Genomic DNA, 24,525 nt, shown 5'->3' on the forward strand with positions numbered 1-24,525 from the left:
CTTGATCTCCAGCATTACAAAAAGAAGAAAGAACAACACTTTGCTTTGTGTTTTTTTTTTTTTTTTTTTTTAAAAAAAACCTGGCTAAAAGACAAGAAAGAACCTACCATGGTGGGAGGCAAAAATGAGTATGAGCTCACGTCCCAGCTGTCTCACTGAACAGCTCGCGGCCTTAGGTAAGGGATTTGACTTCCCTGACCCTCCCTTCGCTTATCATTTTGGTAAAAAAGGGTAGTATTCATTACAAAATCAGCAACAACCGATCCCACAAGGGCCCCGCCTTCCACGCTAGTCAAGTGTGGCACGCACCTGCATCCTCAGTTTGCAGCACTGCCCCCAAGTGCCTGTACTGGGATTCGAACCCAGCAGAGCAGAAAGCAGACAGAAACAGCTGCCTTCCCGAGCTTCCCAGTGGAGGAGGGCAGCGAAGAAGCAATGTTTAGGGAGGACAGTGGGGGTGGGGGGAAATTGGGCGAGCCAGTGCAGTCTTTCCGTCTAACTGTGGGAATGTGTGCCTGAAAGGTGACATCAGAGTGAGGGCCTCAGGGAGGAGGAAGAGAAGGAGCCGCTGTGCGTGGACACACGGGACAGAGGGAAGTACAGGATCCAGGGGTCCCAAGGCAGAAACCTGCTGGCTAGGTCTCATCCGCACCCAGTGGGTCAGCGTGGCTGGAATGAGAGAGCAGTCCCAGAAGACTAGAGAGTTCTCAGGGAGGGCCAGAGATGACTAGGACCAGGGGCTTGGTGTTTGATTTGGGGAATCTACTAGAGAGGCAATGAATACAGGGATGGGGTGAACTGGCATCCTATAGGACAGAGACTTTTGGTCCTTACCATTGCCCACCTGTAGGCCCTGTCAACATCCCATTTCAGAGATGACAGAATGAGACACGGTACAGACTAACAAGACTCTACAAGGAGAGAAAAGCTGGACCACCAAGACCTGGTACCAGCCCAGTCATTTTTCTTGGTGGGTCCCGCGGGGCTGCCTCAGCACGTGTGTGTGCAACCATGAAGAAAGAATGCAGATGTAGAGTTTTTCCCTTTTCAAGTGTAATTTCCAAGTTCTTCTTAGCCCCCTGACCCCTCACCCCACAAAAAGCAGAAAGTGGAAAAAAGGCCCTCAGGGATCAGCTGGTTATCCTTGCCAAACTGATATTCACCAAGAGCGCAGCATTCAAAACCTTCCTGCCTGGAAGCCCGGGTGGGAGAGAGAGCAATGGAATGGCCCCTGTGGAGAAAGGCCAGGGCCCTTCTGCATGTGTGTTAGCCCACCTCTGCAGTGGTAAGCCTCAGGACCAAGAGGGCCAGCAATGGCACACCTACAGACCAGTCTGGCATGCCTACAGACCCGCACCACCCCACGGCTTCTGTATCTTGCAGGGAAGTCTATCAGGGCAGGGCCGTGCACCTGACTATGGTGCGCGCCTCCCGGGGCTCATGGTGCCAATCTATCCCCATCAGGTCAAGCTGGGAAACCTGGAACTCTATGTGGAGCAGGAATCCGTTCCTTCCACGTGGTATTTTCTGATCGCGCTTCCCATCCTGCTGGCCATTGTCATTGTGGGTAAGTCCCCCATTTCAGTCTGTCCGAGAACCTATTCCCTGAGGCTTCTCAGCGCAGGCAGATCGTCAGCTTTTAGGAGCGCCTTTGGTTTTCCTTAACTATTAATGGGTGAAAGCCCAACTTATACTTTGGGAGAAGGGTAAAAGGTGCATGTTGAGGCCTTCCTAGCGAGTTCTTAGGGTGAGTCAGTAACAAAGACCCAGATTACAAGACGGTACTGTGTGTTTGAGAAATATCCAGCTGGCTCCCAAAGTCCTGGGGACCATTTTAAAAACAAGTCCATATGGGGGCCCCCAGATTTTGGTCATCTCATTCTGCCTCCTTAGCCCACCAAGCACCACCTCCAATCCACCCCATGTCCCGTTTTTCCTGGGGGAATCAGCTTTTGCAAGTGTGTCTGTGTTTCCCATTCCAACATGCCGCTCTTCCTATGGACTCGGAGGGGCCATACCAACTACCACTGGATTAATCCAGACTGCAGATGTTTTATTGGGTCCTACAGCGAGTTTTTTTTCTTTTAACTGAAGACGTTGGCATTTCAAAATTAGGGTAACACATTTTAAATTGTTGTTGAGACCGTGAGATGTCTAAACTATCAGATCCCAGTTGTACCTAGCATCAGTTGTTAGAGCCTCGCCACTGCTGTTGCTTGAAGACGGTGCGTGCTCCCTGGATTTTCGCCATAGTCTCTGCTGCCTGGTGGGGTCTCTATCCATTGCTCTTCAGCTGGTGCCTGTAGCCATTTCGTGTGTGGCCTTTTCATTCTGTTTCTTCCCCTTCTTTCTCAAACGATGTAGCATTTCCTCTAAGTACACCTGGTGTCTTTCTGACCCTGTAGGGGGCTGGAGGCAAGGGCCAGCATCTCCTTGGACCTCCATGACCCTATAGTGACCTGGAGGCAAGGGACCTTAGACCTCTTTCCCACTGTTTTCCTTTGCTCTTTCTGAGCACTGGATGTGATGTTGATGACTCTGGATCATGAGACAAATTAAGGGCAGGTGCTTTCCTTGGGCAGTTCACGCTCTTGTGAGGGAAGATATACTTGGGTGGTTAACTGTTTGGGGAAATGAATTTGCTTTTCAGATATCCTGTTTTGCCTTGTTGGTGATTATTTCAGGTATTTTTTTATACTCTTCCCCACGTTGTCTACCTCTGTCATGTATTTGCGATCTAAAATTTGGCTTGGCATTTTAATAAAGTCCTGGTTGACGCAGGCTTCGATGAAGAAGATTGCTTGTGTAGATGCTAAGCTCTGCACCGGGCTCCTGCTGCAGTCAAACATGCTCAGCTCTCTCGACCTCGCCAGATAGCTATGGCCACTTTGTGACTTCTAGAAACTTCTTGTCTCTTCCCAGACTTTTAAGAGGTCATTTTTGACCTTTTAGGTAATTTGCAGAACTTCTCAAAAAACCACCTCCGTTCTGACTCATTCTAGGGTGGATGTGTCGCTAGCAGCTACAGTAAGCCTACCCTAGTCCTTCAGTCATGCCATGCCATTAGGGAAAACATTAAACTAAACACACTTAGCCTAGCCTGCCACCAACAGAGCCAGGAAACCCACCCTGCTGTGTGGATGCACCAGCTCCCTTTGCATGCTGAGCCAGGGTTGTTCAAAGTAGCTTCCAGGCGAGTCAGGGTCCCAAATGATATTCTTGGGAAAAGGGCTTCTCTGGCTGGGCGAGTTTGGGCTTTCTGGAAAAGCACAGTCCTGATTATAGGAAGCACTGCTGAGGTGGTGGCAAAGTCTGGGAAAGAATTCTGTGTAGCTGTGTTGAGCAAACATTGTCTGTACTTGCTAGTAGCCATTCCTTAATGTAACTGCTTTAAAAAGAGTCTCTCTCTCTCTCTCTCTCTCTCTCTCTCTCTCTCTCTCTCTCTCTCTCTCTCTCTCGTGTGTGTGTGTGTGTGTGTGTGTGTGTGTGTAGGGAGAAGTGCTCAAATACCATAGCATGCATGTAGCTGGCAGAGGGCAACGTGTGTGTGTGCATGCGTGTGTGTAGGGAGGGATGCCCAAACACCATAGCACACACGTTGCTGGCAGAGGACAACTTTGTAATGCTAACAGGGTTTCTTGTTTATCACTGCATACAGCAAGGTGGCTGGCCTAGGGCGTCTGGGAAGTCCCCAGTCCCTGTCTCCTATCTTGCTGTGGGTGTTTTCTGGCTCTACATGGGTTCTCATACTTGCACGGCACACACTGTACTGACCAAGCCATTTCCCCAATCCCATTTGTCTAATATCTGTTCAAAAACGAGATCCTTCTGGGATAACGCAAAGAGAGCTGCCAACGGTTAGTTCTTCGGGTCGATGTGGTTTCTTGATTTACTGCTTGTGATCTCTTCTCCGCCTCCGCTCTTGTGGGTAAGGCAGGCAAGCACAGAGATGCTAAGGGATTTGCTCAGGGTCACACAGGCAGTAAATGAAATGACGGAGTGGGCTATAAACCTGAGCTCCAGGATTCTTCCCGTTGACTACCCAGACTGCACGGCTCAGAGTCATGGCGGGGACCAAGGCCGTCAGTCTGCTGTGGGGGCTCCCGATGACTTGCTTTTTGTCACCTTTTCTGGACTATGCAAGTTAGGCTCCCGTAGCCAGGATGGACCTGTGGTTCCACCCTGCATTTGCAGCGTTGCTTTATTTCTCCAGAGATGTTAAGAGATGTTGAGAAGAGAACGGAACAATATGAATGGCCAGTGGCTGTAGGGAAACTCGGCTTGTTTCATTACTTTCCAGTCAGCTGGGATCTTTGGTTACAAGCGAAGGTTATTTGATTTCATTTTCACTTTAAGAGGACTGAGTGGGTTTTTTTTTTCTTCTCTGTTATGTTTAACACCTTCCTCTTTAGAACATCTTATGGAAATGTCCCTTTAATAAAATCAAACTCTTATTTTTCCTTTTGCTTTTGTGGCATTGGAGGAGGAACCAGGGCCGGGGGCATGCCAGGCCAGTGCTCTGATGCCAGGCCAGACCCCCGGCCCTAAGATAGGTTTTTGCCAGCTATTTCCTACTCTCCATCTTTCTCGCTCTATCTTTCCCTCGTCTTCCTTTCTGTGTCGCTCTCGCCGTCTGACGCAGCGTCTCTGTCTCCTCAGTGGCCGTGGTGGTGACCAGGCACAAGTCGAAGGAGCTGAGTAGGAAGCAGAGCCAACAGCTGGAACTGCTGGAGAGCGAACTCCGGAAAGAAATACGTGACGGTAAGCTCTGAGATTTTGTTTTCAGAAAAACAAGCCCGCTTCACTTTTGTCTTCATTCCTGCCCTTATGTGGAGAGCGCCTCATAATGAGGACCATTGGTATAATAGACAACTGAACAGCAGGGTATGGGCCTGGCTTTGTGTCCTATTTCAGCCCCTTCTCTGCAGCCAGCCGAGTAATTATCTATTGTTTTTTTTTTTCTTTAATGAAAACCAAGGTCATACTCGGTGTTAGACAAAACAGCAGAGGATCTTCTCCAGTGTTTGTGCAGTGAAAATGTGGCTCTTGGGATTCTGTCTTGCAGGGTTTGCCGAGCTGCAGATGGATAAATTGGATGTGGTTGATAGTTTTGGAACCGTACCCTTCCTTGACTACAAACACTTCGCTCTGAGAACTTTCTTCCCTGAGGTAAAAGAACATTGATCATCATCAGCAGGTTGAGCCTTGAATAATAATGCAAGATCCTGCCTTAAGTTCAAGCCGAGCAGGGAAGAGGATCATTATTAATTGCATTGATTAGGGTCGAAAGAAGCAACAGGCCACTGGCGATTCCTCTTTGCCTGGTAACAAAAACCCAGGACGGTCGGAGGTTTTAGAGTGATGGTTTTTGCTTTATTTTTTTACTACCAGTTTCGGACTGAATTCGTTGCTGGGAAGTGAGCTAATTCATTGAAAGATCGATCAATTGCGGGCTCGCCAATTTGTTATGTTTATCTGCCTGACTTGCAAGGCTGCTCCTAGATTAGTCACTATTATTTCTCAATTGGAAACAGAAAGCGGTGCCATCAAAAAGGAGGAAAGTGGACACCCAGGGAATTTGAGTTGATGGCCGGCATTTTTAGCCAGGTAGAGGTTTTATGGTCTCTTCCCGGGCAGTTTTTCTTTATTGGATCAGTTTGTAGCTTCCTCGTTTAATGGATGCAGGTGTATGAACGGAGCTGCGAGCTGTTCTAGAGCCTCGGGAAGTAGTGTGTACAGTGTGCAGTTGTGCACAGTGTCCTTTGGGTTGCAGCCTCACCCCTGTCCTGACAGACACTTCCATTTTGTCACCCACTCACTCTTTATTCACCCTCCCAAGCCATTGGCAAAGCTCTCACTCATTCTGTCTCATGACCCGACGTCTCTGGTGACCCCAGGGAGACACCCCCCCTGCTCCCCGCCCTGGAACACATTAATCCCAATGACCATATTTAGATCCAGGGCGGTCAGCAAAATCAGAAATCTCTTCAAGCCATGGGAAGAGCTTATATCACCTTGCCAGAAGCACCTTGGCTCCGTTTGGCCAGAAGCCTAGGAAGCAGGAAGCAATTTCTAGCTTCTCTCCAATTCTAGCAGTGGGCACTATGATATATAATACGTTGTCAGGAGGTTAGGACATTGCCACAAGACACCTGCTATATTGGGGGTGGGGGGGGGATGCTAAGCCTTGGGTTATAAATCAAGAAGACTAAAAAGAGGCCAGCCTTTTGACTTCTCCACCAAGCACACCAGGCACCGGGATTGGCTGTTGGCTGTCTCGTCCGTTTGCTATACCTGGGAAACAGAGGGAAATTCAAGTCCCTGAGTCAGGGCGAGGCTCACATTGCGAGCCCCAGTTCCCAGCTCTCTGAGATCCCCGTTAAGACTTTAAAAGCAATAAGACAGCGGAGATCTTCCAGCATCAAGATGAGTGCTGTGTGGGCTTCTACAGCTAATGACTGCCCTTGAGTGCCGAATAGCGTAAGCCGTGGCCTGAAAAGCAGTTCTCCTATCTTCTAAAGGCAGTAATCAGGGACAAGGCACAGTGATGAGTGTCCGGGAACACTGCTGAGTGTCTCCAAAGGAAAGGAAACCCAGCATAACACTACGTTATTTCAGGGCAAGAGAGAAATAGTCACAAGGACCCGAAGTGACTGATTTAACTCAGGGTTCAAGCGTAATCTTGAAAGGCAAATGGAAAGCCAGAAGTCAGAGGAGCCATTAAGAGAGAGGACCCAAGAAGTAACCACCAGGGATTTTTTGATTTTTCCAAACTCTCTGATGGAACCCAAGTCAAAACCGAGTTTATAGTAATAAGAGGGAGGAAGGGAAAGGCCGTGCCACAAGGCCAGGCCCCTTACCACGCGCCTAGGCAGCAGATGAGGCCAAGTGTTAATAAGACGCTTTGCTGACTGACCTGGAGCCAAGTGCTTGGCCCAGGAGCTTGGGTGCTCCAGAGAACTTGGTTGGTCAGTTCCTTCAAGATGGCAAAGGAAGAGGAGACCCAGATAGCCACTGCTCCGCCTACTGATTTGTGTTTGAGACAGTTTCTCAGACAGTATGGCCTCAGATTCCCAATGTCAGGAAGAATGACCTGGACTTCTGTTCCTCCCGTAGATAGACTAACTTTTGTCCTTCTGAAAATAGAAGAGACAGGGTAAACAGAATATCTAATCTCTTAGAAGAAGGCAAGTCAAATGAAACAATGAAATGGGGAAAGGACCCAGGCAGGGAGCCGGGGAGCCAGGGAGCCAGGGAGCCAGGGTACTAATCCAACAGAAGGTCGAGAATGAGTTATTGGGCCACTAGAGGACTCAGAAGGTAAAGGCATTTGCCACCAAGCCTGACAATAAGAATTCAGTCTCTGGGACTCATATAAAAGAGAACCTACTCCCAAGAGTTGTATGTGTACACACACAGACACACACAGACACAGACACACACACACACACACATACACACAATGGCATGCCCTCCCCCTCCCCTTTAAGTAAATGTAATTACAAAAAGCTGTTTCAACTGTGTGAGCCTTACCCTTAGGGGTCAACACTGGGTGGGCCTTACCCTTAGGGGTCAGCACTGTGTGAGCCTTACCCTTAGGGGTCAGCACTGTGTGAGCCTTACCCTTAGGGGTCAGCACTGTGTGGGCTTTACCCTTAGGGGTCAGCACTGTGTGAGCCTTACCCTTAGGGGTCAGCACTGTGTGAGCCTTACCCTTAGGGGTCAGCACTGTGTGGGCCTTATCTTTACAGGTCAGTTGCTTGACAGAGGTCTGACATTCCTGTAATTTCCCACCACCATTTCTTTGAGTCCTTCTTTTTCAAATGCAATGGAATCTTCCAATAAAAATGAGGCTGATGTGTGCTGATGACTATTGGAAGAGGCTTCCAGAAGTCACAGGTGTTTCTGGAGCACACAATAGTTATTTACATTTTATTACATCTTGGAGGCTACACAAGAGGCCCAAGCTCACGGGATCTTCAGATTAGCAAATAGCACCTCTGCTTTATTGAAACAGACTTGAGTATAACGAAAATGCGCTGTTTGCTCCCCTTGGATGTTACGAGTAATAAACGTGTCTTCTTCCTCTCAGTCAGGTGGCTTCACACACATCTTCACTGAAGATATGCATGTAAGTCCTCAGTTTTCATTTCTTGCCCAGTGGCTGACTGGCTTTCCGTGCCATTACCATCATTGTCATCGCTGCTATTATTACTTTGAATTTTTATTGCGGATTTTTTTTTTTGGATCATGAGTTCAATATTAAATCATTCATTGTCTTGGAAAACCCATTGTGGAGCTACTTTCTTTCAACTTGTGTACTATATACTAAGTTATGTTATCTTATGTAGTCTACTGTTATATTATTATGTTGTTTTTCCCCCCTTTCAGAATAGAGACGCCAATGACAAGAACGAGAGTCTCACAGCCTTGGATGCCCTCATCTGTAACAAAAGCTTCCTAGTTACCGTCATCCATACCCTTGAAAAGCAGAAGAACTTCTCGGTAAAGGACAGGTACGTGCTAATACTTTTGTGTTTTGCTAAGCACTTCAGCAGACACATTAAAACCTAAACGCCCAACAGGTATGACGGCACATGCCTTTAATCCCAGCACACCGAAGACAGACTTTAAGACCAGCCCATGGTCCAGATCCTCTTGCATCTACGTCTCTGTGAGTCTGAGACCATAACGAATTATAGGCCAGCCAAGCTGTGTGGAAAGAGTGTCTCAGAAACAAACAAAACCCCGAGCTACTTGTTTTACCACTGCTTCTTTCTTGAAGGGCTGGTTATCAAGGGCCTTGTAGATGCTGAACAGACGCTTCTCACTGAGCTACATCCTTAGCCGACACGCTCCTTGCTCCCAAACCACTGCCTGAAATGTGGTGTGCACCTTCCCAGAGCTGTTGACAGGGTGTTTACACAGCCGGGCTGTCTGCAGCTCAGATCACACCAGCCCAAAACCAATTCTGTCTCAAAGGCTCAAGTACACGCGCATGCACACGCGCGCGCGCACACACACAGCAAAACCCTGTAAAACCCTGAAAAAACCCCCAACGCCAAAAAAGAAATGAGAAAAATTCTCAACCAAAAAAAAGCAGAACTGTTATTTTTAAATTTAAAAGCACCGTAAATTTTTGGGAAAGAGACTCACTTCTTGTTGCTAGAAACGTAGAAAATGTCCCGAAGTCGAAATTGATGTGGTTTGTTTGTTTATTGTTTCATGTACCCATCAGGCTGGCCTAAAAGTCACTATGCAACTGAGGGTAATTTACTGATCCTCTTGTCTCTACCCCCTAGTGCTGAGATGGCAAGCATTGCCACATCCGATATATGCCCTGTTAGGAATCAAAACCAGGGCTTCGTGTATGAGGCAGCATGAGCTATGTGGGTCCTTAGGCCTGGTGTGTAAATTTATGGCGTAAGGACAGAATTGGTTGGAATCTAAACAACACGAAATGGCTCCTCAGAAGACAATCCCCTATTGCGGCAAGACTCCATGGAAACAGGTGATGTCCCCCAGGGTCCGGGGCTTAATGGCTCACCGTGGCTCTGTTTTTAAACAGGTGTCTGTTCGCCTCCTTCCTCACCATCGCTCTGCAAACCAAACTGGTCTACCTGACCAGCATCCTGGAGGTGCTGACCCGGGACCTGATGGAGCAGTGTAGCAATATGCAGCCCAAGCTCATGCTGAGGCGCACCGAGTCCGTAGTGGAGAAGCTCCTCACGAACTGGATGTCTGTCTGCCTCTCCGGTTTCCTCCGGGTAGGTGTCACAGGGCCCTGCAGGGTCAGAGGTAAGACAATAGGCAGCTATTTTTAGCACTCACTGGTGTCTTTGTGGACCAAGTCCAGAATGCTCCATGGTGTCAGCGTTTAATTGTACTTGATTTTGGGCCTTCCAGATTGTACGAAAAATTAAAAAAAAAAAAAAAAAAGGTGGGTTTTTTGGTTTGTGTGTTCCGTTAGCGGTCCCTGTAATTCATTTAGGGATCTCTCAGGTAAGATTTTGATATGTGAGCTCATCCTCTTACCTTTGACATTAATTGGCGTTCCTGGTCCTGCCAGCCCTTTCTGAGGCCAGGGAACATTTCAGATGCTGATGAGCACAAACATTTCTTGGGTCCTCTACAGCAGGCTTGAAATACTCATTACTTGCCAATATGCTGACAGCTAATGACTGTCCCTTCTTCCCAGGCATTCGGCATTAAAGCAAATCCCCAGTGAGCCTTCTGTCCTCAGAGTTCACTTTCTTGAAGTGGCTATGGAATGTGGTTGAATTTAATTGCACCTTAAAATCTTTGTGAATGCAAACTCTCTCTGGTTTCCATGGTTAGCAGAGTGGGCCTGGGAGCCCAGGGCTGGGTCTGCTGGAAGTCAGTCAGCTGCATCCCTTCCTTGGCATGTTACCTGGGACCTTGACAAAAGATGGGTATTGCAGGGCTCATTTAAACACAGATGAGAACGTGTATGCCATGGCTCAGTATTGAGCAAGAACCCCATAAGTACGAGCTATTATTATAAAATATTAAAATGAAAATGAGGGTGTTCGCTGGCACCTGGTCTTTGTTCAGCTCTCTGAGGTCCTGGGATGGAAGGTTCTTACTCATCTTTGATTTCTCCAGCCATCCAGAGTCCAGCAGAAGGGCATCATTTGTGTATTTGCAGCTGGTTTAGAAATCTAATTAAACTCTGAAGAAGATGCACGGTTATGCCGCAGGTTTTAACGGGGCTGCTTAAGCTGAGATCCACAGGCAGCACTTTAAATTAGGCTGTGCCCAGTTTAATGCAATCTTACGAGTAGATGCACATTTAAAAAAAAATTTACCGACTCTCCCCATACCCAAGGCAATGGCCGTTTGTCAAGATTAATGAAATCCGCCTTCTTTTCTGTTTACTTGGTACACATTATCTGTTCTGGGGAGGTGTCAAGTGGTTACTTTTGGGGTCAACCGCTTTTGAGTCTCACTGTGGTTGAGTGGGCCACAACTGCTGAGGAGCGCAGGTGACAGGGCCTCTGACCAGGCCACCTGCTAAGTCAAAAGCCCTGAGCTGGTGTCCACCGATCTCCTCTCTGAAAACTACAGGGAATCCCCGTGGCTATTGTATATAATCCCTAGAGGTAGCAGAAAAGAAAGCGCTAGCCCTGGAAAGGGGGGGGGGGGTGTTGAAAACAGAAAGCTGTTGAAAACAGAAAGATGTGTTCCCCATCCCCAGCTCCCTAGCTGCCCACCTAGCTGGCTGCCTGAATCCCTGGGGTTAGTTGTTTTGCTTGTTTGTTTGCTGGTTTGGTTTGGTTTGGTTTGCATCCGCTGGTGTGGCAACTGGTTTGCCATCCACTTCCCGCTCCTCCTTACACCAAGCTCTCAGGAATGGCTCTCAGGCACTCCTTAGAAAGGAGTGAAGTGTTCAGAAAGTCTGGGCTCCAAGCCCAAGCAGCCCCCTTGAGCAAAGCATTCTGGGTCAAGATTTCTTCTCTGTGCTGATTCAAGAGTGTGTGGAGCACTTGGTGGTGAGTGGGGGTGTGGCACCATGCCCAGGAGGAAAGTGGCACCCAGCCAAGCCTGGGCAGAACTTTCACTTTCAGTAGAATTCCCTCTGGTGGATCGGGGGCTTGGGAGTCTGACTGCCCCAGCCCTCTTGCCCTGCTCACAGATGCTAAGCAAGCAGCAACCATCAGGTAATATCCCCTTCCAGGACTCCAGGGTCGGGTGGGGATTGTAATGACAATTGGCATCTATTACAGACATCATGCTGTTGCTATACGTGTCAGACATCAGGCTGGGAGCTTGTGTTGTCTTAATGGTCTGGAGAGATGAGTGCCTTTTTGGCCATTTTGCATATGGGGGAAATCAAGGCAGACAGCATAGATGAGATTCTGTAGGTTCGAGGCTGGCATGGGTGATGCCAGCCTCTGAATGCCCTTTGTGAGCTGATAGCCAACTGGTCTGTTATCCAAAGAGGAGAGACTTGTCTCCAATAGGTGAGACATACCTAAACCTCATGTTGGCTGATGTCATATCTCATGGCCTGTGGTCCCCTCGGCTGCTCAAACATCAGTCTCTCTAGGGAGAATTTTTAAACTGCCTCTGATCCAGAGATCCGAGTCGGGGGACATCCAGGTTTGGTCTGCGTCCTGTGCGGCACAGGGGGACAGGCACCTAAGTTTATAAGGGGATCCCCAAAAGGTGCAGGGTTGATTAGTCAGAGTTAGAACTCTGGGCCTGAGTAGCAGTGTGACCAGATCACCCATACCAGTTTCCGGAATTCTGGAAACTGTTGACGAGAGAGCCCTTAAGTCAGTGGCGGCTCCCTCTGCCTAGCCCAGAGGGCCTGGCAGTCCTCTGTGCCAAGCAATGTGGATGATCCAGTCCCCACACACCAGCCTTTGGTGTGCCTCTGATGTGTGCAAGGAAGGGAGAAGTAAGGCTCTTAGGTTTGTGGTCAGGACATCACCCAAGGGGGTGGGGGGAAGGCAGATAGCGGTGAGATTACAAACCCTGAAATAAAGGAAGTCTCCTGTGAGAACGAAATGCCAGGTCCTCCCGCCCCTCCTTGGAAACTTACGCACATTCCCCCTCTGTCCTGCGGAAGAGAGACACTCAAGGATATATCCGTGGGGAGGAGAAGGACCAAGAGAGGGAGGGAGTGGACTAGGTGAAGCAGATGATGAGGGGCAAGGGGAGGGGGCTGTGCTTGCCAGAAGTAAAAAGGAAGAGACAGGGGTGAGGGTAGGTGGCCCCAAAGTGGGGGAGTTCCTCCTGCGCACAGGAGATCAGAGAGCGCCGGAGGGATCCAACTTTGAAAGCCGAATTAGTTGGCTGTGCAGATGAACTTGGCAACACAGTGCTCCAATTGGATCCACGTAGCTACCTTTTCATCTCTCCTGAGGCATTCTGGCACCCTGGCCTGGGCACAACCCTTCTTCCTCCACCGAAAGGCCCTAATGCTCATAGATCCTGGAAACCTCATTATTAGGAGGAACCGAAAATGACCCGGGGCTGCAGGCCTCAGGAAGCAGCACAGAAGCAGAACGCAGCCTGTTCCTGAGCTACCCAGTGTCCCTTTGAACATAAGCAGCGGCACATTTGGGCCACCAGCCCCAGACTCAGAGGAGAGTGTTCACAAGTGAAGGCTGGGAACAGGAGCCCTGGGTCAGCCCTGAGAGGACCAGGCACAGACTTGGTACAGTAAACAGAGTACTGCCCATGTGACAAAGGAATTGGGCAGGAAGTGTCTGACTATTAAGGGACAAGGGCTGGCACATGGTGGGGCACAGGTCACAGACAGCTAAAGAGAAGGCCACTTCCCTTACCCAAAACTGTTAACTCTGACAGGCCACCCGCCTCTGCAAATGTTTAAAACATTCTTGTGTTGGTCCCTGTTGCCAACACTAACGGAAGCACTTTTTTTTTTAATGTCACTTATTTTTGGTTTGCAATTAAATAGGAATGTAAACACGGTTAAATCTCTACCTACCTCCGTGAACCTTTCTCAAGCACTTGCCTACTGATGAGCAGTCATCTGCCAGACAGGGACTAAAACATGAAATTACCGGGTCTTACAGATGCCTCCCCAGTGTTGGGGGGCTGTGTGCGTACACATAGTACATGTGAGGTAGCTTCCTGGCTCCTGGCTTTTGCTCCTGGGCTCTAGTGGCGTGATACATATTGTCTTGAGGGTAGCATGTTGATGGTTGGGAAATACCGCCGCCTTTGACTAATGGTAGCGCCCTGGGCTTCACAGAAAAGCTAACTGTTGCTTTCCTCTCTTTTCCAAGGAGACTGTTGGCGAGCCATTCTATTTGCTGGTGACGACCCTGAACCAGAAGATAAACAAGGGTCCCGTGGACGTGATCACTTGCAAAGCGCTGTACACCCTGAATGAAGACTGGCTGCTGTGGCAGGTCCCTGAGTTCAACACTGTGGTAGGTTTGCCTAGAATGCCCTATCCAGACTCAGAGGGCGGGGGTGGCTGGGTCACTGTATCCTAGCCATTGGTGGGGGGGGGACTCAGGCACCTACTTAATTAAAAGCAGTGGTTGATGAAATATTAACACGTGCTCATATAATAGATTTTAATTACTTGGATCTGGGAAGGAAGCATTGTGACGATGCCTGGGGTACTCATCAATTTCCGAAGATTTTAATATCAGGATTGCTTATAGCTTTTAGCATCGTCAAAGGAAATGCAAAGTGCTCCCTATTCAGCACTTATAATTGCAATCAGGCTTTCTCAGAGGGCTCTGCTCGGGGAAGACAATGTGTGAAGATATATTTCCACCCAATTGAGGCCGTCTTATTTTAGGACGATAATACATGACAAATGGCACCGTGTTCCCCATACAGCATGACGCCCTGCTTTGTTTCCCTGGGTTAGTTACAAATGTTTGGTGTCACGCACTTAATGTACTGTGATCTCATAGATATTTTTGGAGAAATGCTGAAGATCCCTGCAGGAGGATAAGGGGCCAGGCGGCCGAGAGTTCCAAACTTTGGAGAACTCCCTTTTAACCCATTCCTGCTCCACCCACCCTCAACTCCCCCTCCCCCCAAAAAAGAGAAAGCACTTTGGGGCGTTTGGGGAGTTTTGTGGCAGAGGCCCTGTGTGGAAAATACCTCCTGCACGGCTCAGGAGCTTTCTAAGCTTTTCCGTTCTCATGGACTTGGGGGAGGTCGCTGTATTTTTGTTTGATCTTTAGCTCTATGGAGATTCTCGGCTTCTTTACCATCTCATTAGTGGAGAGGGAAGAAGCAGATTCCAGTGGCATTCAGGAATTGCTGGCCGAAGAGCTAAGACTCCTGTGGCTTTGCTCCGAGTGGCGAGTCCTGTGGTATCATGCGAGAAGAATTCATTCCCTAATTGAAGAAGGCACCACGCTGCGGTGGACCATATCATAGTTATGTCGTGTGCGTGGGTGGGGAGGAGCCCCAGTGGGTCAGCTGTTTCCAGTCCCCCTCATGCCATATGTAACATCCCCATTAGAGATAGAAGGCACGCGAGATGCGGGAAGCTGTACCGAGAGGGAACCCGTGTCAGTGCTCTGGCTTCTGTGGATAATGGTCAGCATCTCGGAGGCAGCGCCGTGGCCCTCAAACTTTGCCACACATCACTATTGCCTGGAGAGCATCAGACCAATTGTTAGGTGACCCTAGAAACAAGTCTGGGATGTGGCCTAGAATCTGCATTTTTAAAATTTACTTTATTTTTATTTGCTGTATGTGGGTGCCTGCCTGCCTGTATCTATATTTGCCTTGTGGGGGCTGGGAGCTGAGTCTAAGTCATTTGCAAGCGCAGCCAGTGCTCTTAACCACTGATCCATTTCTCCAAAGCTTTACTTATTTTCAACTGTCTGGATGTGTGCGACTGCGTGTAGGCGTGTGCACCGGAGTGTATGTCCCTACGGAAACCAGAGTTATTCAATTTCTCCAGAGGAGGAGTCACAAGTGGTTGTGAGCAACCCAACCAGGGTGCTGGGAACTGAACTTGGGTTTTCTGCTGGAGCAGTGCATGCCCTTAACCACAGAGCCCTTCAGCCTCAGGTCATGCATGTTTAACATGCACCCCAGGAGCTGCTCGAGAATTGTTGGCACTGGGGCTAAGAGCCTGAGTTCTGGAGCCTCTGCCACCAGCCAGTCAGGTGACACTGAGCGAGTCTCTCCACTTCCTGTGCCTCCTCAGTCTCTCCCCCCTCCATCCCCACAAAGGTGACAATCATGTTGTCTGCCCACCTCATGGAGGTTTTACAAAGATCAAGAGACTGTACAACACATATGCTGCTGCACACACAAGTGTGCACACACACACACACAGATATGCACGCGCACATGCAGACACAAAGAGGAGCTCTACCCTCCTGTGGACATGATGTAAGTCACCTGGGGGTCCCTGGCTTATTCCATTGCCTCCTTTCTCACCCTGTGGTCTTTCCTGCTTCTTGGCCACCAAGCCCAAAGCAGCATGTGGCCGTCAGAGGCATCAGGGAGAGGCTAGCAAGGTGTCCTGGGCTTTCCAGAACTAGGAATTCAATCTACCTCTTCCCCATAGAAATCACCCGGTCGTGCCAGGTGAGGCTGTTAGAACAGAAAGCAGCCCTCCCAGGGTTCCCCAAAGAGAAATGCTCACCAGTGAACGGAGATTTGGGGGATCCAGCAAGATTTCTTCTGGTGAAACATTGCACCAGACAGGGAGGAGCCAAGAAGAGTTGGGACTCTGATGGGGAGAGGGGGAGGGAGTCAGATGCCCTGAAAAAAAAAAAAAAACTTTTGAGGTTGGAGTCTTTTTCCAGCGCTTTACATCTGAGCACGTTCTCTCCCTTCTTGTTCGGAAACATTATTTATTTCGCAGTCAATTAAGACCACGTGTTTCTGGTTTGTTAGCACTCAACTCATCGTCAAAATGTTACTTGATGTTGAAGAAATTCATGCCGACTCTTTGAGTTTCTCCCCCTTTTATAGCCTCTGGGGGAAATGCAATGGAAAATTAAATCTATGCTCTGTCCTTCTCCAATTCCTGTGAGGTGGAGAGAGAAGAGCCTGGCAGAGAGAGAGAGGTGGGCCCTCTCCGGGGGGCCTTCGCCTTTAAGGATGATTTTTCTAATGCCTTTCTTTCCTTGGACCTTTCCCAACTACCCTTTCATGGTGGCTGATGATACCAGAAGCCAGAGAGAAGGCGCATGATCCAGTCTAAGCTCGTGTGACAAAAATGTTACCAGAAGGTCAATATAAAAAATTTAAGGTTTTTCATTTCCTTTCATACAAGTTCTCCCAGCCTGAACCATTCTAAGTTTCCCCTTCTTGATGCCTTCCTCCCTGTCCCCACATCCCTTCCTCCCGCCCTCCCAGGCTGCATTCCTGGTAGCTCACAAAGCTTCGCTTTGCTAAATTTGCCTGAGGTGGTTTATGTAATTGAAAACCAAGGTGTGGTGAACAAATTGGAGTGTGTGTGTGTGTGTGTAAATTCTATCAAGGACGATCAGAAAGCTCTAGAACAGTCACACGAACAACTTGAAATAGCAAAAATCAGTGCCATGGCAGGGCCTGGTTGAGAAGAAGCCCATTTGGATTCATGCTCAGAAACAGCCTCACACAACAAACTATGAGTTAGGTTTCACACCTCCTAGGTTAGGATGCTTCCTCTCTGAGGTGTAGGGTGTTTTCTAGAACATAAAACCATGCTGCCAGGGTTTTTTTTTTTTTTCTTTTTTTGTATTTGAAATCATTATACTAACAAATCATTCTGAGAAGTCAGATTTTGTCCATCATGTCTTGAGAGGATACTGCTCCGACTTGCCTAAGCAAAGGCCTGTAAAGTCACCCTGACACCAGCACCTGGAGCCCCAGGCTGGCATCTGACAAGCCAGATGACTCCAATTTCAGCTCCCTCCCTCCCTCCCCCCCCTCTCTCTCTCCCCCCCTCTCTCTCGCTCCCTCTCTCTCTCCCTCCCTCCCTCTCTCCCCCCCTCTCTCTCTCTCTCTGATGCTTCTGGGGAGGGCTTGTCTCCATACACCACCCTAGACTTCCTTTCATGTGTAGGGGCTTCGGGTAGGAGATGGCTGGATAAGCGCGATGACCTGAGTTCGGGTCTCCAATACCCACGTTAAAATGAGTCACTGAGGCACACCTGTAGCCCCAGTGCTAGTGGAGGGGGCTGGCAGTTCCTGGAGGCTTTGCGATAGCTCCGGATTCAGCGAAGACACTGTCTCAAGAAAGGAAGGTGGAGCATTAGCAGGGTGCCTCAGCAGGTAAAGGGGCTTGCTGCCAAGCCTGGCAACCTGAGTTCCCTTCTAGGCACCCACATTGTAGAAGGAAGGAGAGAGCTTGTTCTCGCAAGTCGCCCTGTACCTGCTACACTCAAACAGATGTTAGTAAACAAATGTAATTTAAGTTCAGAGTCATCCACAGCTACCTGAGAAGTTTCAGGCCAGGGTAGGCTACATGAGACCCCGTGTGAAAGAAAAAGAGAAGACCGCTACTCTCCACACGCCCTCACACGCCACCCGTGAGTTCAGGGTTGACAGCCAGAGTGGAGTAAGACCTATTGATCCTGTTTTCCTCCACTGCAAAATTGAAAGCTTGCGATGCAGCGTTGGCTGCTAAGTGCCTGGCCCTCGCCCACACTCCTGCATGTCAGGAGCATGGTTACACAGCAGAGGGCCTGTTCCAGGAAAGTGTACCAACTGGGAGGAAGGGACATTTGCCTCCGTTTCCAGAGGAGATGAGAAAAACCAATAACTCGTAACAGGCGTGCTGAATTAGCAGGAGGAGTTTGACTTGTAATCAAAGTTAAGCAAGAAGAAATGGTTTTTTGAACTCTTAAACCCAGGAAATGAGCGTGCCAGTCTGCTGTATCAGAGAGATAGCATCTTGGCACCCTGGGAAAGTGCGCCGACAAACACATTATTACACTCATTCTCATATCAGTACGAAAGTCTTTAAGATTATTAGAAATTCTTGACAAAGCTCGGGGACGCGCCTGCAGAGACATTAATATGACTGTTGGGATTTGTGGAAGGTTTCTGCCAGCAGATGCCAAGTCGGCCTTCTCCCCAGTGGTCACCATTTGGGGACGCCGCGTGTTGAATACAACATTCCATATCTCACCCAACTCTGGCTATCCCCAGCAGGAGTTTCTGGGCGCTCCTTACCTCTCTCAGGCCCCTTCGGTTCCATTTAGCTTGTCCTTGCAGAAGATCCATTATCCCCGCAATTAAACAACCCACTGTCCCGATTAAGTCATTCTCTGTTCCTTCAATTACATCCCATTGTTCATTAAGTCCTGATGTTTGCACTTCAGCAATCTTGTTTTTAATACTCCTAGCATTTGTGGAGAAACAGTGAAGTTAATTAACAACCCTTTAGCTCTTTTTTTTCTTTTTCCTTCTACCATAGTGCAAATCATTTTTGAGATAATACTGAAACCATTACTAGCTTTGTAGTTAACTCCCTGACCAAAGAGTGAAACCATTTTTTATAATCGTGTTAGGTAAGTCATTCCCTTGTTGACGGCAAGCTGTGGACGATGAAAAATTAACTTGAAATAGGTGTCTTCAGTGGCGCCTGTCTTCCTAGTCTTTCTCCTCACACTTATAATCTTGGACTTAGAAAAATAATTTCATTATCTCAGCACAAAAGTACTTAATTTTCTTCTCTGTGGTTCAAATTAAGTATTCTTTCATTGTTAGAGTCTTTATTTATATTTATACCTTTTACAAAACGGAAGCTTTGACAATGGCCATACCTTTCTGTACACATTTTATCTCATCTGATCTCGGAAGTTAAGGAGTCAGGCTTGGCTACCGTATGGGTTGGGTGGGAGAGTGGTATCACAAATGATGGTGGAAATGAAAATAAATTTCTAGGTTTGTCTTTTTGGAATGGTCATTTTCCCTTTAAAGATAGTGTTAAATGTGGCAGGGCTCATCCATCAGTCAACAGCCTCAGGCCAAATGATGCCCCTTAATCGTTTTTATGAATAAAGATTTATTGGAACACAGATCTCTGTGTTCACTTCTGTATTATGTCTGGTTGGCTCTCTGCTAAAATGGCAGTGTTGACTAGCTGCACCAGAGACCTATGAACTTGAAGGCCTTAAATATTTTCTACCTGATCCTCTATGGAAAGTTTGACAGCTCTTAAGCTGACACTTGACAGAGGGGACAAAAAAAATCTAGACTCTTCCCTCTAACCTTGGAAGTTCTTGGAAAAGCCTTCTCGCTGTCCACAAATCTTTGCTAGCTCTGCTCCCTCCATTCTAGGACAGGCAAGTGTTCTATGTATAAAGAAACTGATCACAGAAACCAATTGGGGACCCTGTCCCCATCACTTTGTTTTGTTCCGTGTGGAAACGGCTCTCTTCCACTCCCCTCTGCCCACAGTTATGTGTTAGGGGGCGGAGTCCCAGCTGTGAGCTGTCCATCCTGGGTGGGACAAGAAGGAACTGGAGCTTGGTGGAAGGTGGGGGTGGTCGAGCGCAGGGGCAAGGAGACACCTGCCAGAGCCTGCTGGCTCCAGCGGAGCAAACTGTAGCTTTCTGAGTCTGGTGCAAGAAGACTTTTCTCTTGACTTTCATTTGGCCCTAAAATGAAAGCAGAAATCGATTTTATAGGTTTCCTTGAATGAGAATAATTATTGCTCAAAGACCTTTTATGATGAAGTTGCTGGTTTGTAATAAATTCCTTTATGATTACTTGGTAGGAATTATAAGGTGTCCCAGAAAAGATAACAGCCATATTCAGCCATTGTTAGCCAAGGATATGCCAGAGGAGCCAACCGGGTGGCATTATAGTCCTCCCCTGGGGCAGTGCTCTCCCCAGATTCAGTTTATCCCAGTCTCTAAGAATCTCTCTCTCTCTCTGTCTGTCTGTCTGTCTGTCTGTCTGTCTGTCTGTCTCCTTGGTTCCTTAAGCTGGGGCGAGCCACTAGCCAAAGAAGAAATCAACTATTACCCCTATGTACCATGGGGCTGGGATCAAAGAGGAGGGGTTTGGGCTCTGGCAATCCTGGGTATGAATGTGATCTCAGCCCCTTACCGGAAGTGTGACTTGGGCAAGTCACAGCCCCCCCCCAACCTATTTGTTCATCTATGAACAGTTGGTGATAAGAAACCTACCCTTGTACATGTGTTCAAGTTAGAAAATCATGTGTGAAGCCCATCTGGCTACAGAGGAATGGGCCATTCTTTGTGACATTTTCTTGTCACCTTTGAGGCACCCTGAAGAGAGAGTCTCTTCTGCAGTCCTTCCCAGTGGTTATGTATTGATGGGGGAGGCGGAGAAATCCTGTCATCACGAGAAGCACATCTGAAATGTCCATGTGGTGTGTTTGCCCTGGGCATGGACAGCCAATGGCAGATAAGACCCTGAGAGGCAGGTGCGGACAGAGATGACAATGACAAACTGCCACAGCTATCCAGAAGAAGCTGGCCTGAGGCTTGCTAGGGAAAGACCAGCCCTTTCCATCGGGTCCTTTCCCAGACACCCTGACTGTGAGTCCCCAGATGGCCTTGTCTGCTGGACGGCTTCCTCCTGTACACAGCTATTCGGAAGCAGCGCAGTTGTGTAGAGCAGAGGTCCAGGTGCCCGAGATGGAGCAGCAGAGAGGCTGGTTTCTCCCCAGTGTGAGGTGTCAGGATGGGCAGCCCTGCTCTGGGATGCCCCCAGGTAACTTCTTGGACTGAGGTGTCTGTTTCCTCAGCCCTCGTCCACATTCCCCCAGCAGGACCTCAGCAGCACTACACAAGAAAGGACAGATGGTCACCAGCTGTCTTCCAAGGAAGTTTCCCGAGGGGTGCCACACAGCACATCCATTTAAAGCCATTGGCCAGGGTTTGGTCACGTGGCTACACCCAGCAGAGGAGGCAGGGCCATAAGCAGAGGCTCTGCAGGCCATGCACGGTGCTGCCCGAGCCACACAGGCTTCCGGACCATGCACTGTGTGCAGTCTGATAGCCTCCTCTAGCCCTGGTGTGTGGCAACGCATTATCTACTGAAGGGGAACCTCAGCAGAGTAGAGCAGCTGCCCTCTTCAAGAGCCCCACGACTGGCCTCCTGGCGTTTCAGTGGGAGTCTGGACACAGCCAAGTGTGTCCCTACCAGATCTGTAATCTGGGGCAGGACTCCAGACCTCTCTTTCTCTCCCGTCTCCATCTGTTAAACACGGCTAATAATAGTCCCCACCTCACAGACTTGTGAGGCTTCGATGAAATTAGCAGATTCATTGCTGGGCTGCGGTACATATTCGATAAGTGCTGGCTATTGTTATTATTATTAGAAACCCCAAGCGCTTTCTTATTATTAGAATCTCCAAAGAGTGTTCTCATCACTCTTTCTCCTAAAAATAGGGCAGGGCTTCTTCCTCAGCAGCAAGTGGTGGGGAAGGCGGGAGTGGATTGGGATGCTCCACCCTCTCCCATCCTAAGGAAGTGGGATTCTTCCTCTCCGCTCCCTGACCTGGTAGCCTGACTTGCTGCTTACCAGTCTGCTAAGTGTGGTACCTGAGGGTCTTCACGCCCAGAGGCCTCTCTCACCTCCATCATGGGCTCCTTTCCAGACCTAGTTCATAATGCCACCTCCTCCATGCAGCCTCCCCTGAGTTCTCTCCCCGAATGCCCCTCTCGAAATAGAACTCTACAGATACTCCGTTTCCTCACACACAGTCCAGGATGTCTAAAAGAACAGAATTGATTATTAAAGATTATTATTAATAGATTAATTAAAAGATTACCTAAATATATCTTAAAAGATTAATTAAATGGCTTATTTGCTGTAGTCTGGGTAATCCAACAGCAGCTGTTCTCATACTGTAGAGGCTTAGCTCTCGAGTAAGCTGCTCGGTTTACAAGGCTGGTTGTCTCGGCAGTTGGCACTAAGGGCGGGGGGGGGGGGGGGCTCCTGGAAAGCCAGTGGTGAGTTCCAGTACCAGCAAGGGGATGTAGCTGTGGCGGCAGCTGAGCTGATGAGTCAGCAATAGACATAAAGGCAGTACGGCAAAAATCAAAGTCGTTTCCTCAGACCTCCTTTATGGAGGCTCTAACCAGAAGCTGCTGCCTATCCCAAAGTTCCTCTTAGGCATTCCCGGAAGTCTCTCTCTAGTTGATTCCGGATCCAGTCAGGTTGGCAGTCAAGATGAAGTATCACATGCCAGACCAGGTCTCAGAACTTGGGTATGTCTCACAGTTAGCCTAGTCTGCTAGTGCTTCCCATGAAGGTTTGCTCTGGGGTGAACACCATCGTCTACAATACCCTGTACTAATTGATACAACATAAATGTGTCTGTGAATGAATTTGGCTACCATAAAATTGGCAGAGCAGCACTCGTTGGGGTATGTTACGCTTCATGTTGGAGAACGTGGGATCGATGGGACCTGAGATGTCTAGAGGGGCAGAGGTGTGTCTCAGAGCAGACTGGAGGTGGCTAGTCTCCACTCCTAAGGGACAGTCACATGACCAGCCATCTTCACCAGAGCCCAGGGTCACCCTCTCTGGCCTTCCTTGGCCCTGACCTTGCGCTCACTGGATGGCTGCTGTACCTCCCCCTTTTTCTGTTGAGATAAGAGAATCTTTACTTTCTGTGTCCTTGTCCAGAGCTTAGTCCTGTGACCACTCCCTGGTGGAGGAGAGAGAGAGCTGCCGCTGGTGGCCTTCCTCTACCCTAGCTGGGCTCTTTGCTGGTCATCAAAGAGGCTGAGTGGCTGTTGGTGAGACACCAACCTCACCGCTACCTCAGCTTTGCTAATAGTTTATGACAAGGAAGGGAAGCTGCAGGGCTAACGAAGGGACTCATCTTCAGAGAGGGGACAGGGCATGCTTCAAAGAACTTTGGCCTTTTGTGGTGACCTATAGATCCTACAGAACTGGATCAGGCCGAATGGTCACAGCCTTCCATGCTTCTGCCCTGCCGGCAAGGAATTCTGTGTGTGTGTGTGTGTACACGCGCTCACGCTCTCGCACACGTTCGTATGTACTGAGGTGACAGGCATGTCTCCCATACCTGCTATGAGCAATCTGAGAACAGGTCGCAAGCAGTCCTCACCTCCGAGAAGGGCACAGATGGGCTTGGCTCAGTGAGTCTCAACACGGAGGGGCTGCGCCGTAAATACGCATCTTCTTGGGAGATGTTGCTATGAGGCAGGGGCCAAAGACCCACCCTGTCATGCCCACACTCCGAGCTGATGTGCCCCTCGCTCTCCTCTGGCAGAGTAGAGAGGCTCCCTGCTCTGGGTGGGAGTATTAGGACCTGGGTTAGCCCTGAGGGGCCCCTCCACTCGCAGTGTAGGACACCGCTGTCTGAGCACTAAGAGTTACCGGTGTGAAAAAAGAACACAAATCAATTTGTTTCTGGATTTACTCTCAGAATTCCCTGTGGACTCTGTAAAATGCCTTTTTACCGCTTTTCCACCCATCTAGCTGTGGAGGCAATGGGAGATTTACATTAGTTTACATGCAGTTAAGATATTTTTTTCCTTTTGGTTACTTTTTTTTTTTTTTAAGAACATTTATTGCCTATAAAGAGGTGTTATTGTCAAAGACAATGGTGCCCTTTAGGTAGCAACAAACTGTTATTTTGTAAATGCCAATAAAACTATTTCATGAGCCAGGAAGGCTGGAGCTCTGATTAAAGGGTGTTTTCCATTCATTTTTATCTTGGAAGCCACTGGGAAGTGGCTTTGACACCATCACTCCTGGCATGAAGAGCCATGAGTAAAGAAAGTGACCTGACCACAGGGACAGAATTTACTCCCAAGTGCCCTTCCCAACTTTCCTGCATGCTGGGGCTCAAGTTAAGGACTCTGCTTGTAGCTGGCCTAAGGAAAGGTTCCTGGAGGCTAGAAGGGGTTCCTGGACTACATTAGAGCCCCAGGAGGATGGATCGAAGCTTAAGAGGGACATTCTAGCACAGTGAGCTGTGAGAGCAGCGCAGCAGCCTTGCAAAGGCTGATAGAAGCTATGTCTCTAGAGGAATTAACTTAACCCCTCTGTACCTACCTCAGTTTCCCCACTCTAGAGCGGGGGGGGGGGGGGGGG

At 48.7% G+C, this 24,525-nt stretch overlaps 1 protein-coding gene across 6 annotated transcripts in view; it reads left to right on the forward strand.

Annotated features, from left to right (window-relative positions):
• Window positions 1-24,525, forward strand: part of Plxnc1 (plexin C1) — a 159,021-nt gene that overhangs the window by 111,234 nt on the left and 23,262 nt on the right. For all 6 annotated transcript variants that reach the window (XM_050145566.1, XM_050145570.1, XM_050145569.1 and 3 more), the window contains exons 15-21: window positions 1,465-1,567; window positions 4,660-4,761; window positions 5,066-5,169; window positions 8,093-8,131; window positions 8,392-8,516; window positions 9,569-9,767; window positions 13,782-13,928. In XM_050145566.1, the coding sequence (XP_050001523.1) occupies window positions 1,465-1,567; window positions 4,660-4,761; window positions 5,066-5,169; window positions 8,093-8,131; window positions 8,392-8,516; window positions 9,569-9,767; window positions 13,782-13,928 (819 nt within the window). The remainder of the gene's footprint in view (window positions 1-1,464; window positions 1,568-4,659; window positions 4,762-5,065; window positions 5,170-8,092; window positions 8,132-8,391; window positions 8,517-9,568; window positions 9,768-13,781; window positions 13,929-24,525) is intronic.

The sequence above is a fragment of the Alexandromys fortis genome, unplaced genomic scaffold (assembly GCF_014885135.2).
Source record: "Alexandromys fortis isolate MF-2015 unplaced genomic scaffold, M_Fortis_MF-2015_v1.1 scaffold_50, whole genome shotgun sequence".
NCBI classification, from domain to species: domain Eukaryota; kingdom Metazoa; phylum Chordata; class Mammalia; order Rodentia; family Cricetidae; genus Alexandromys; species Alexandromys fortis.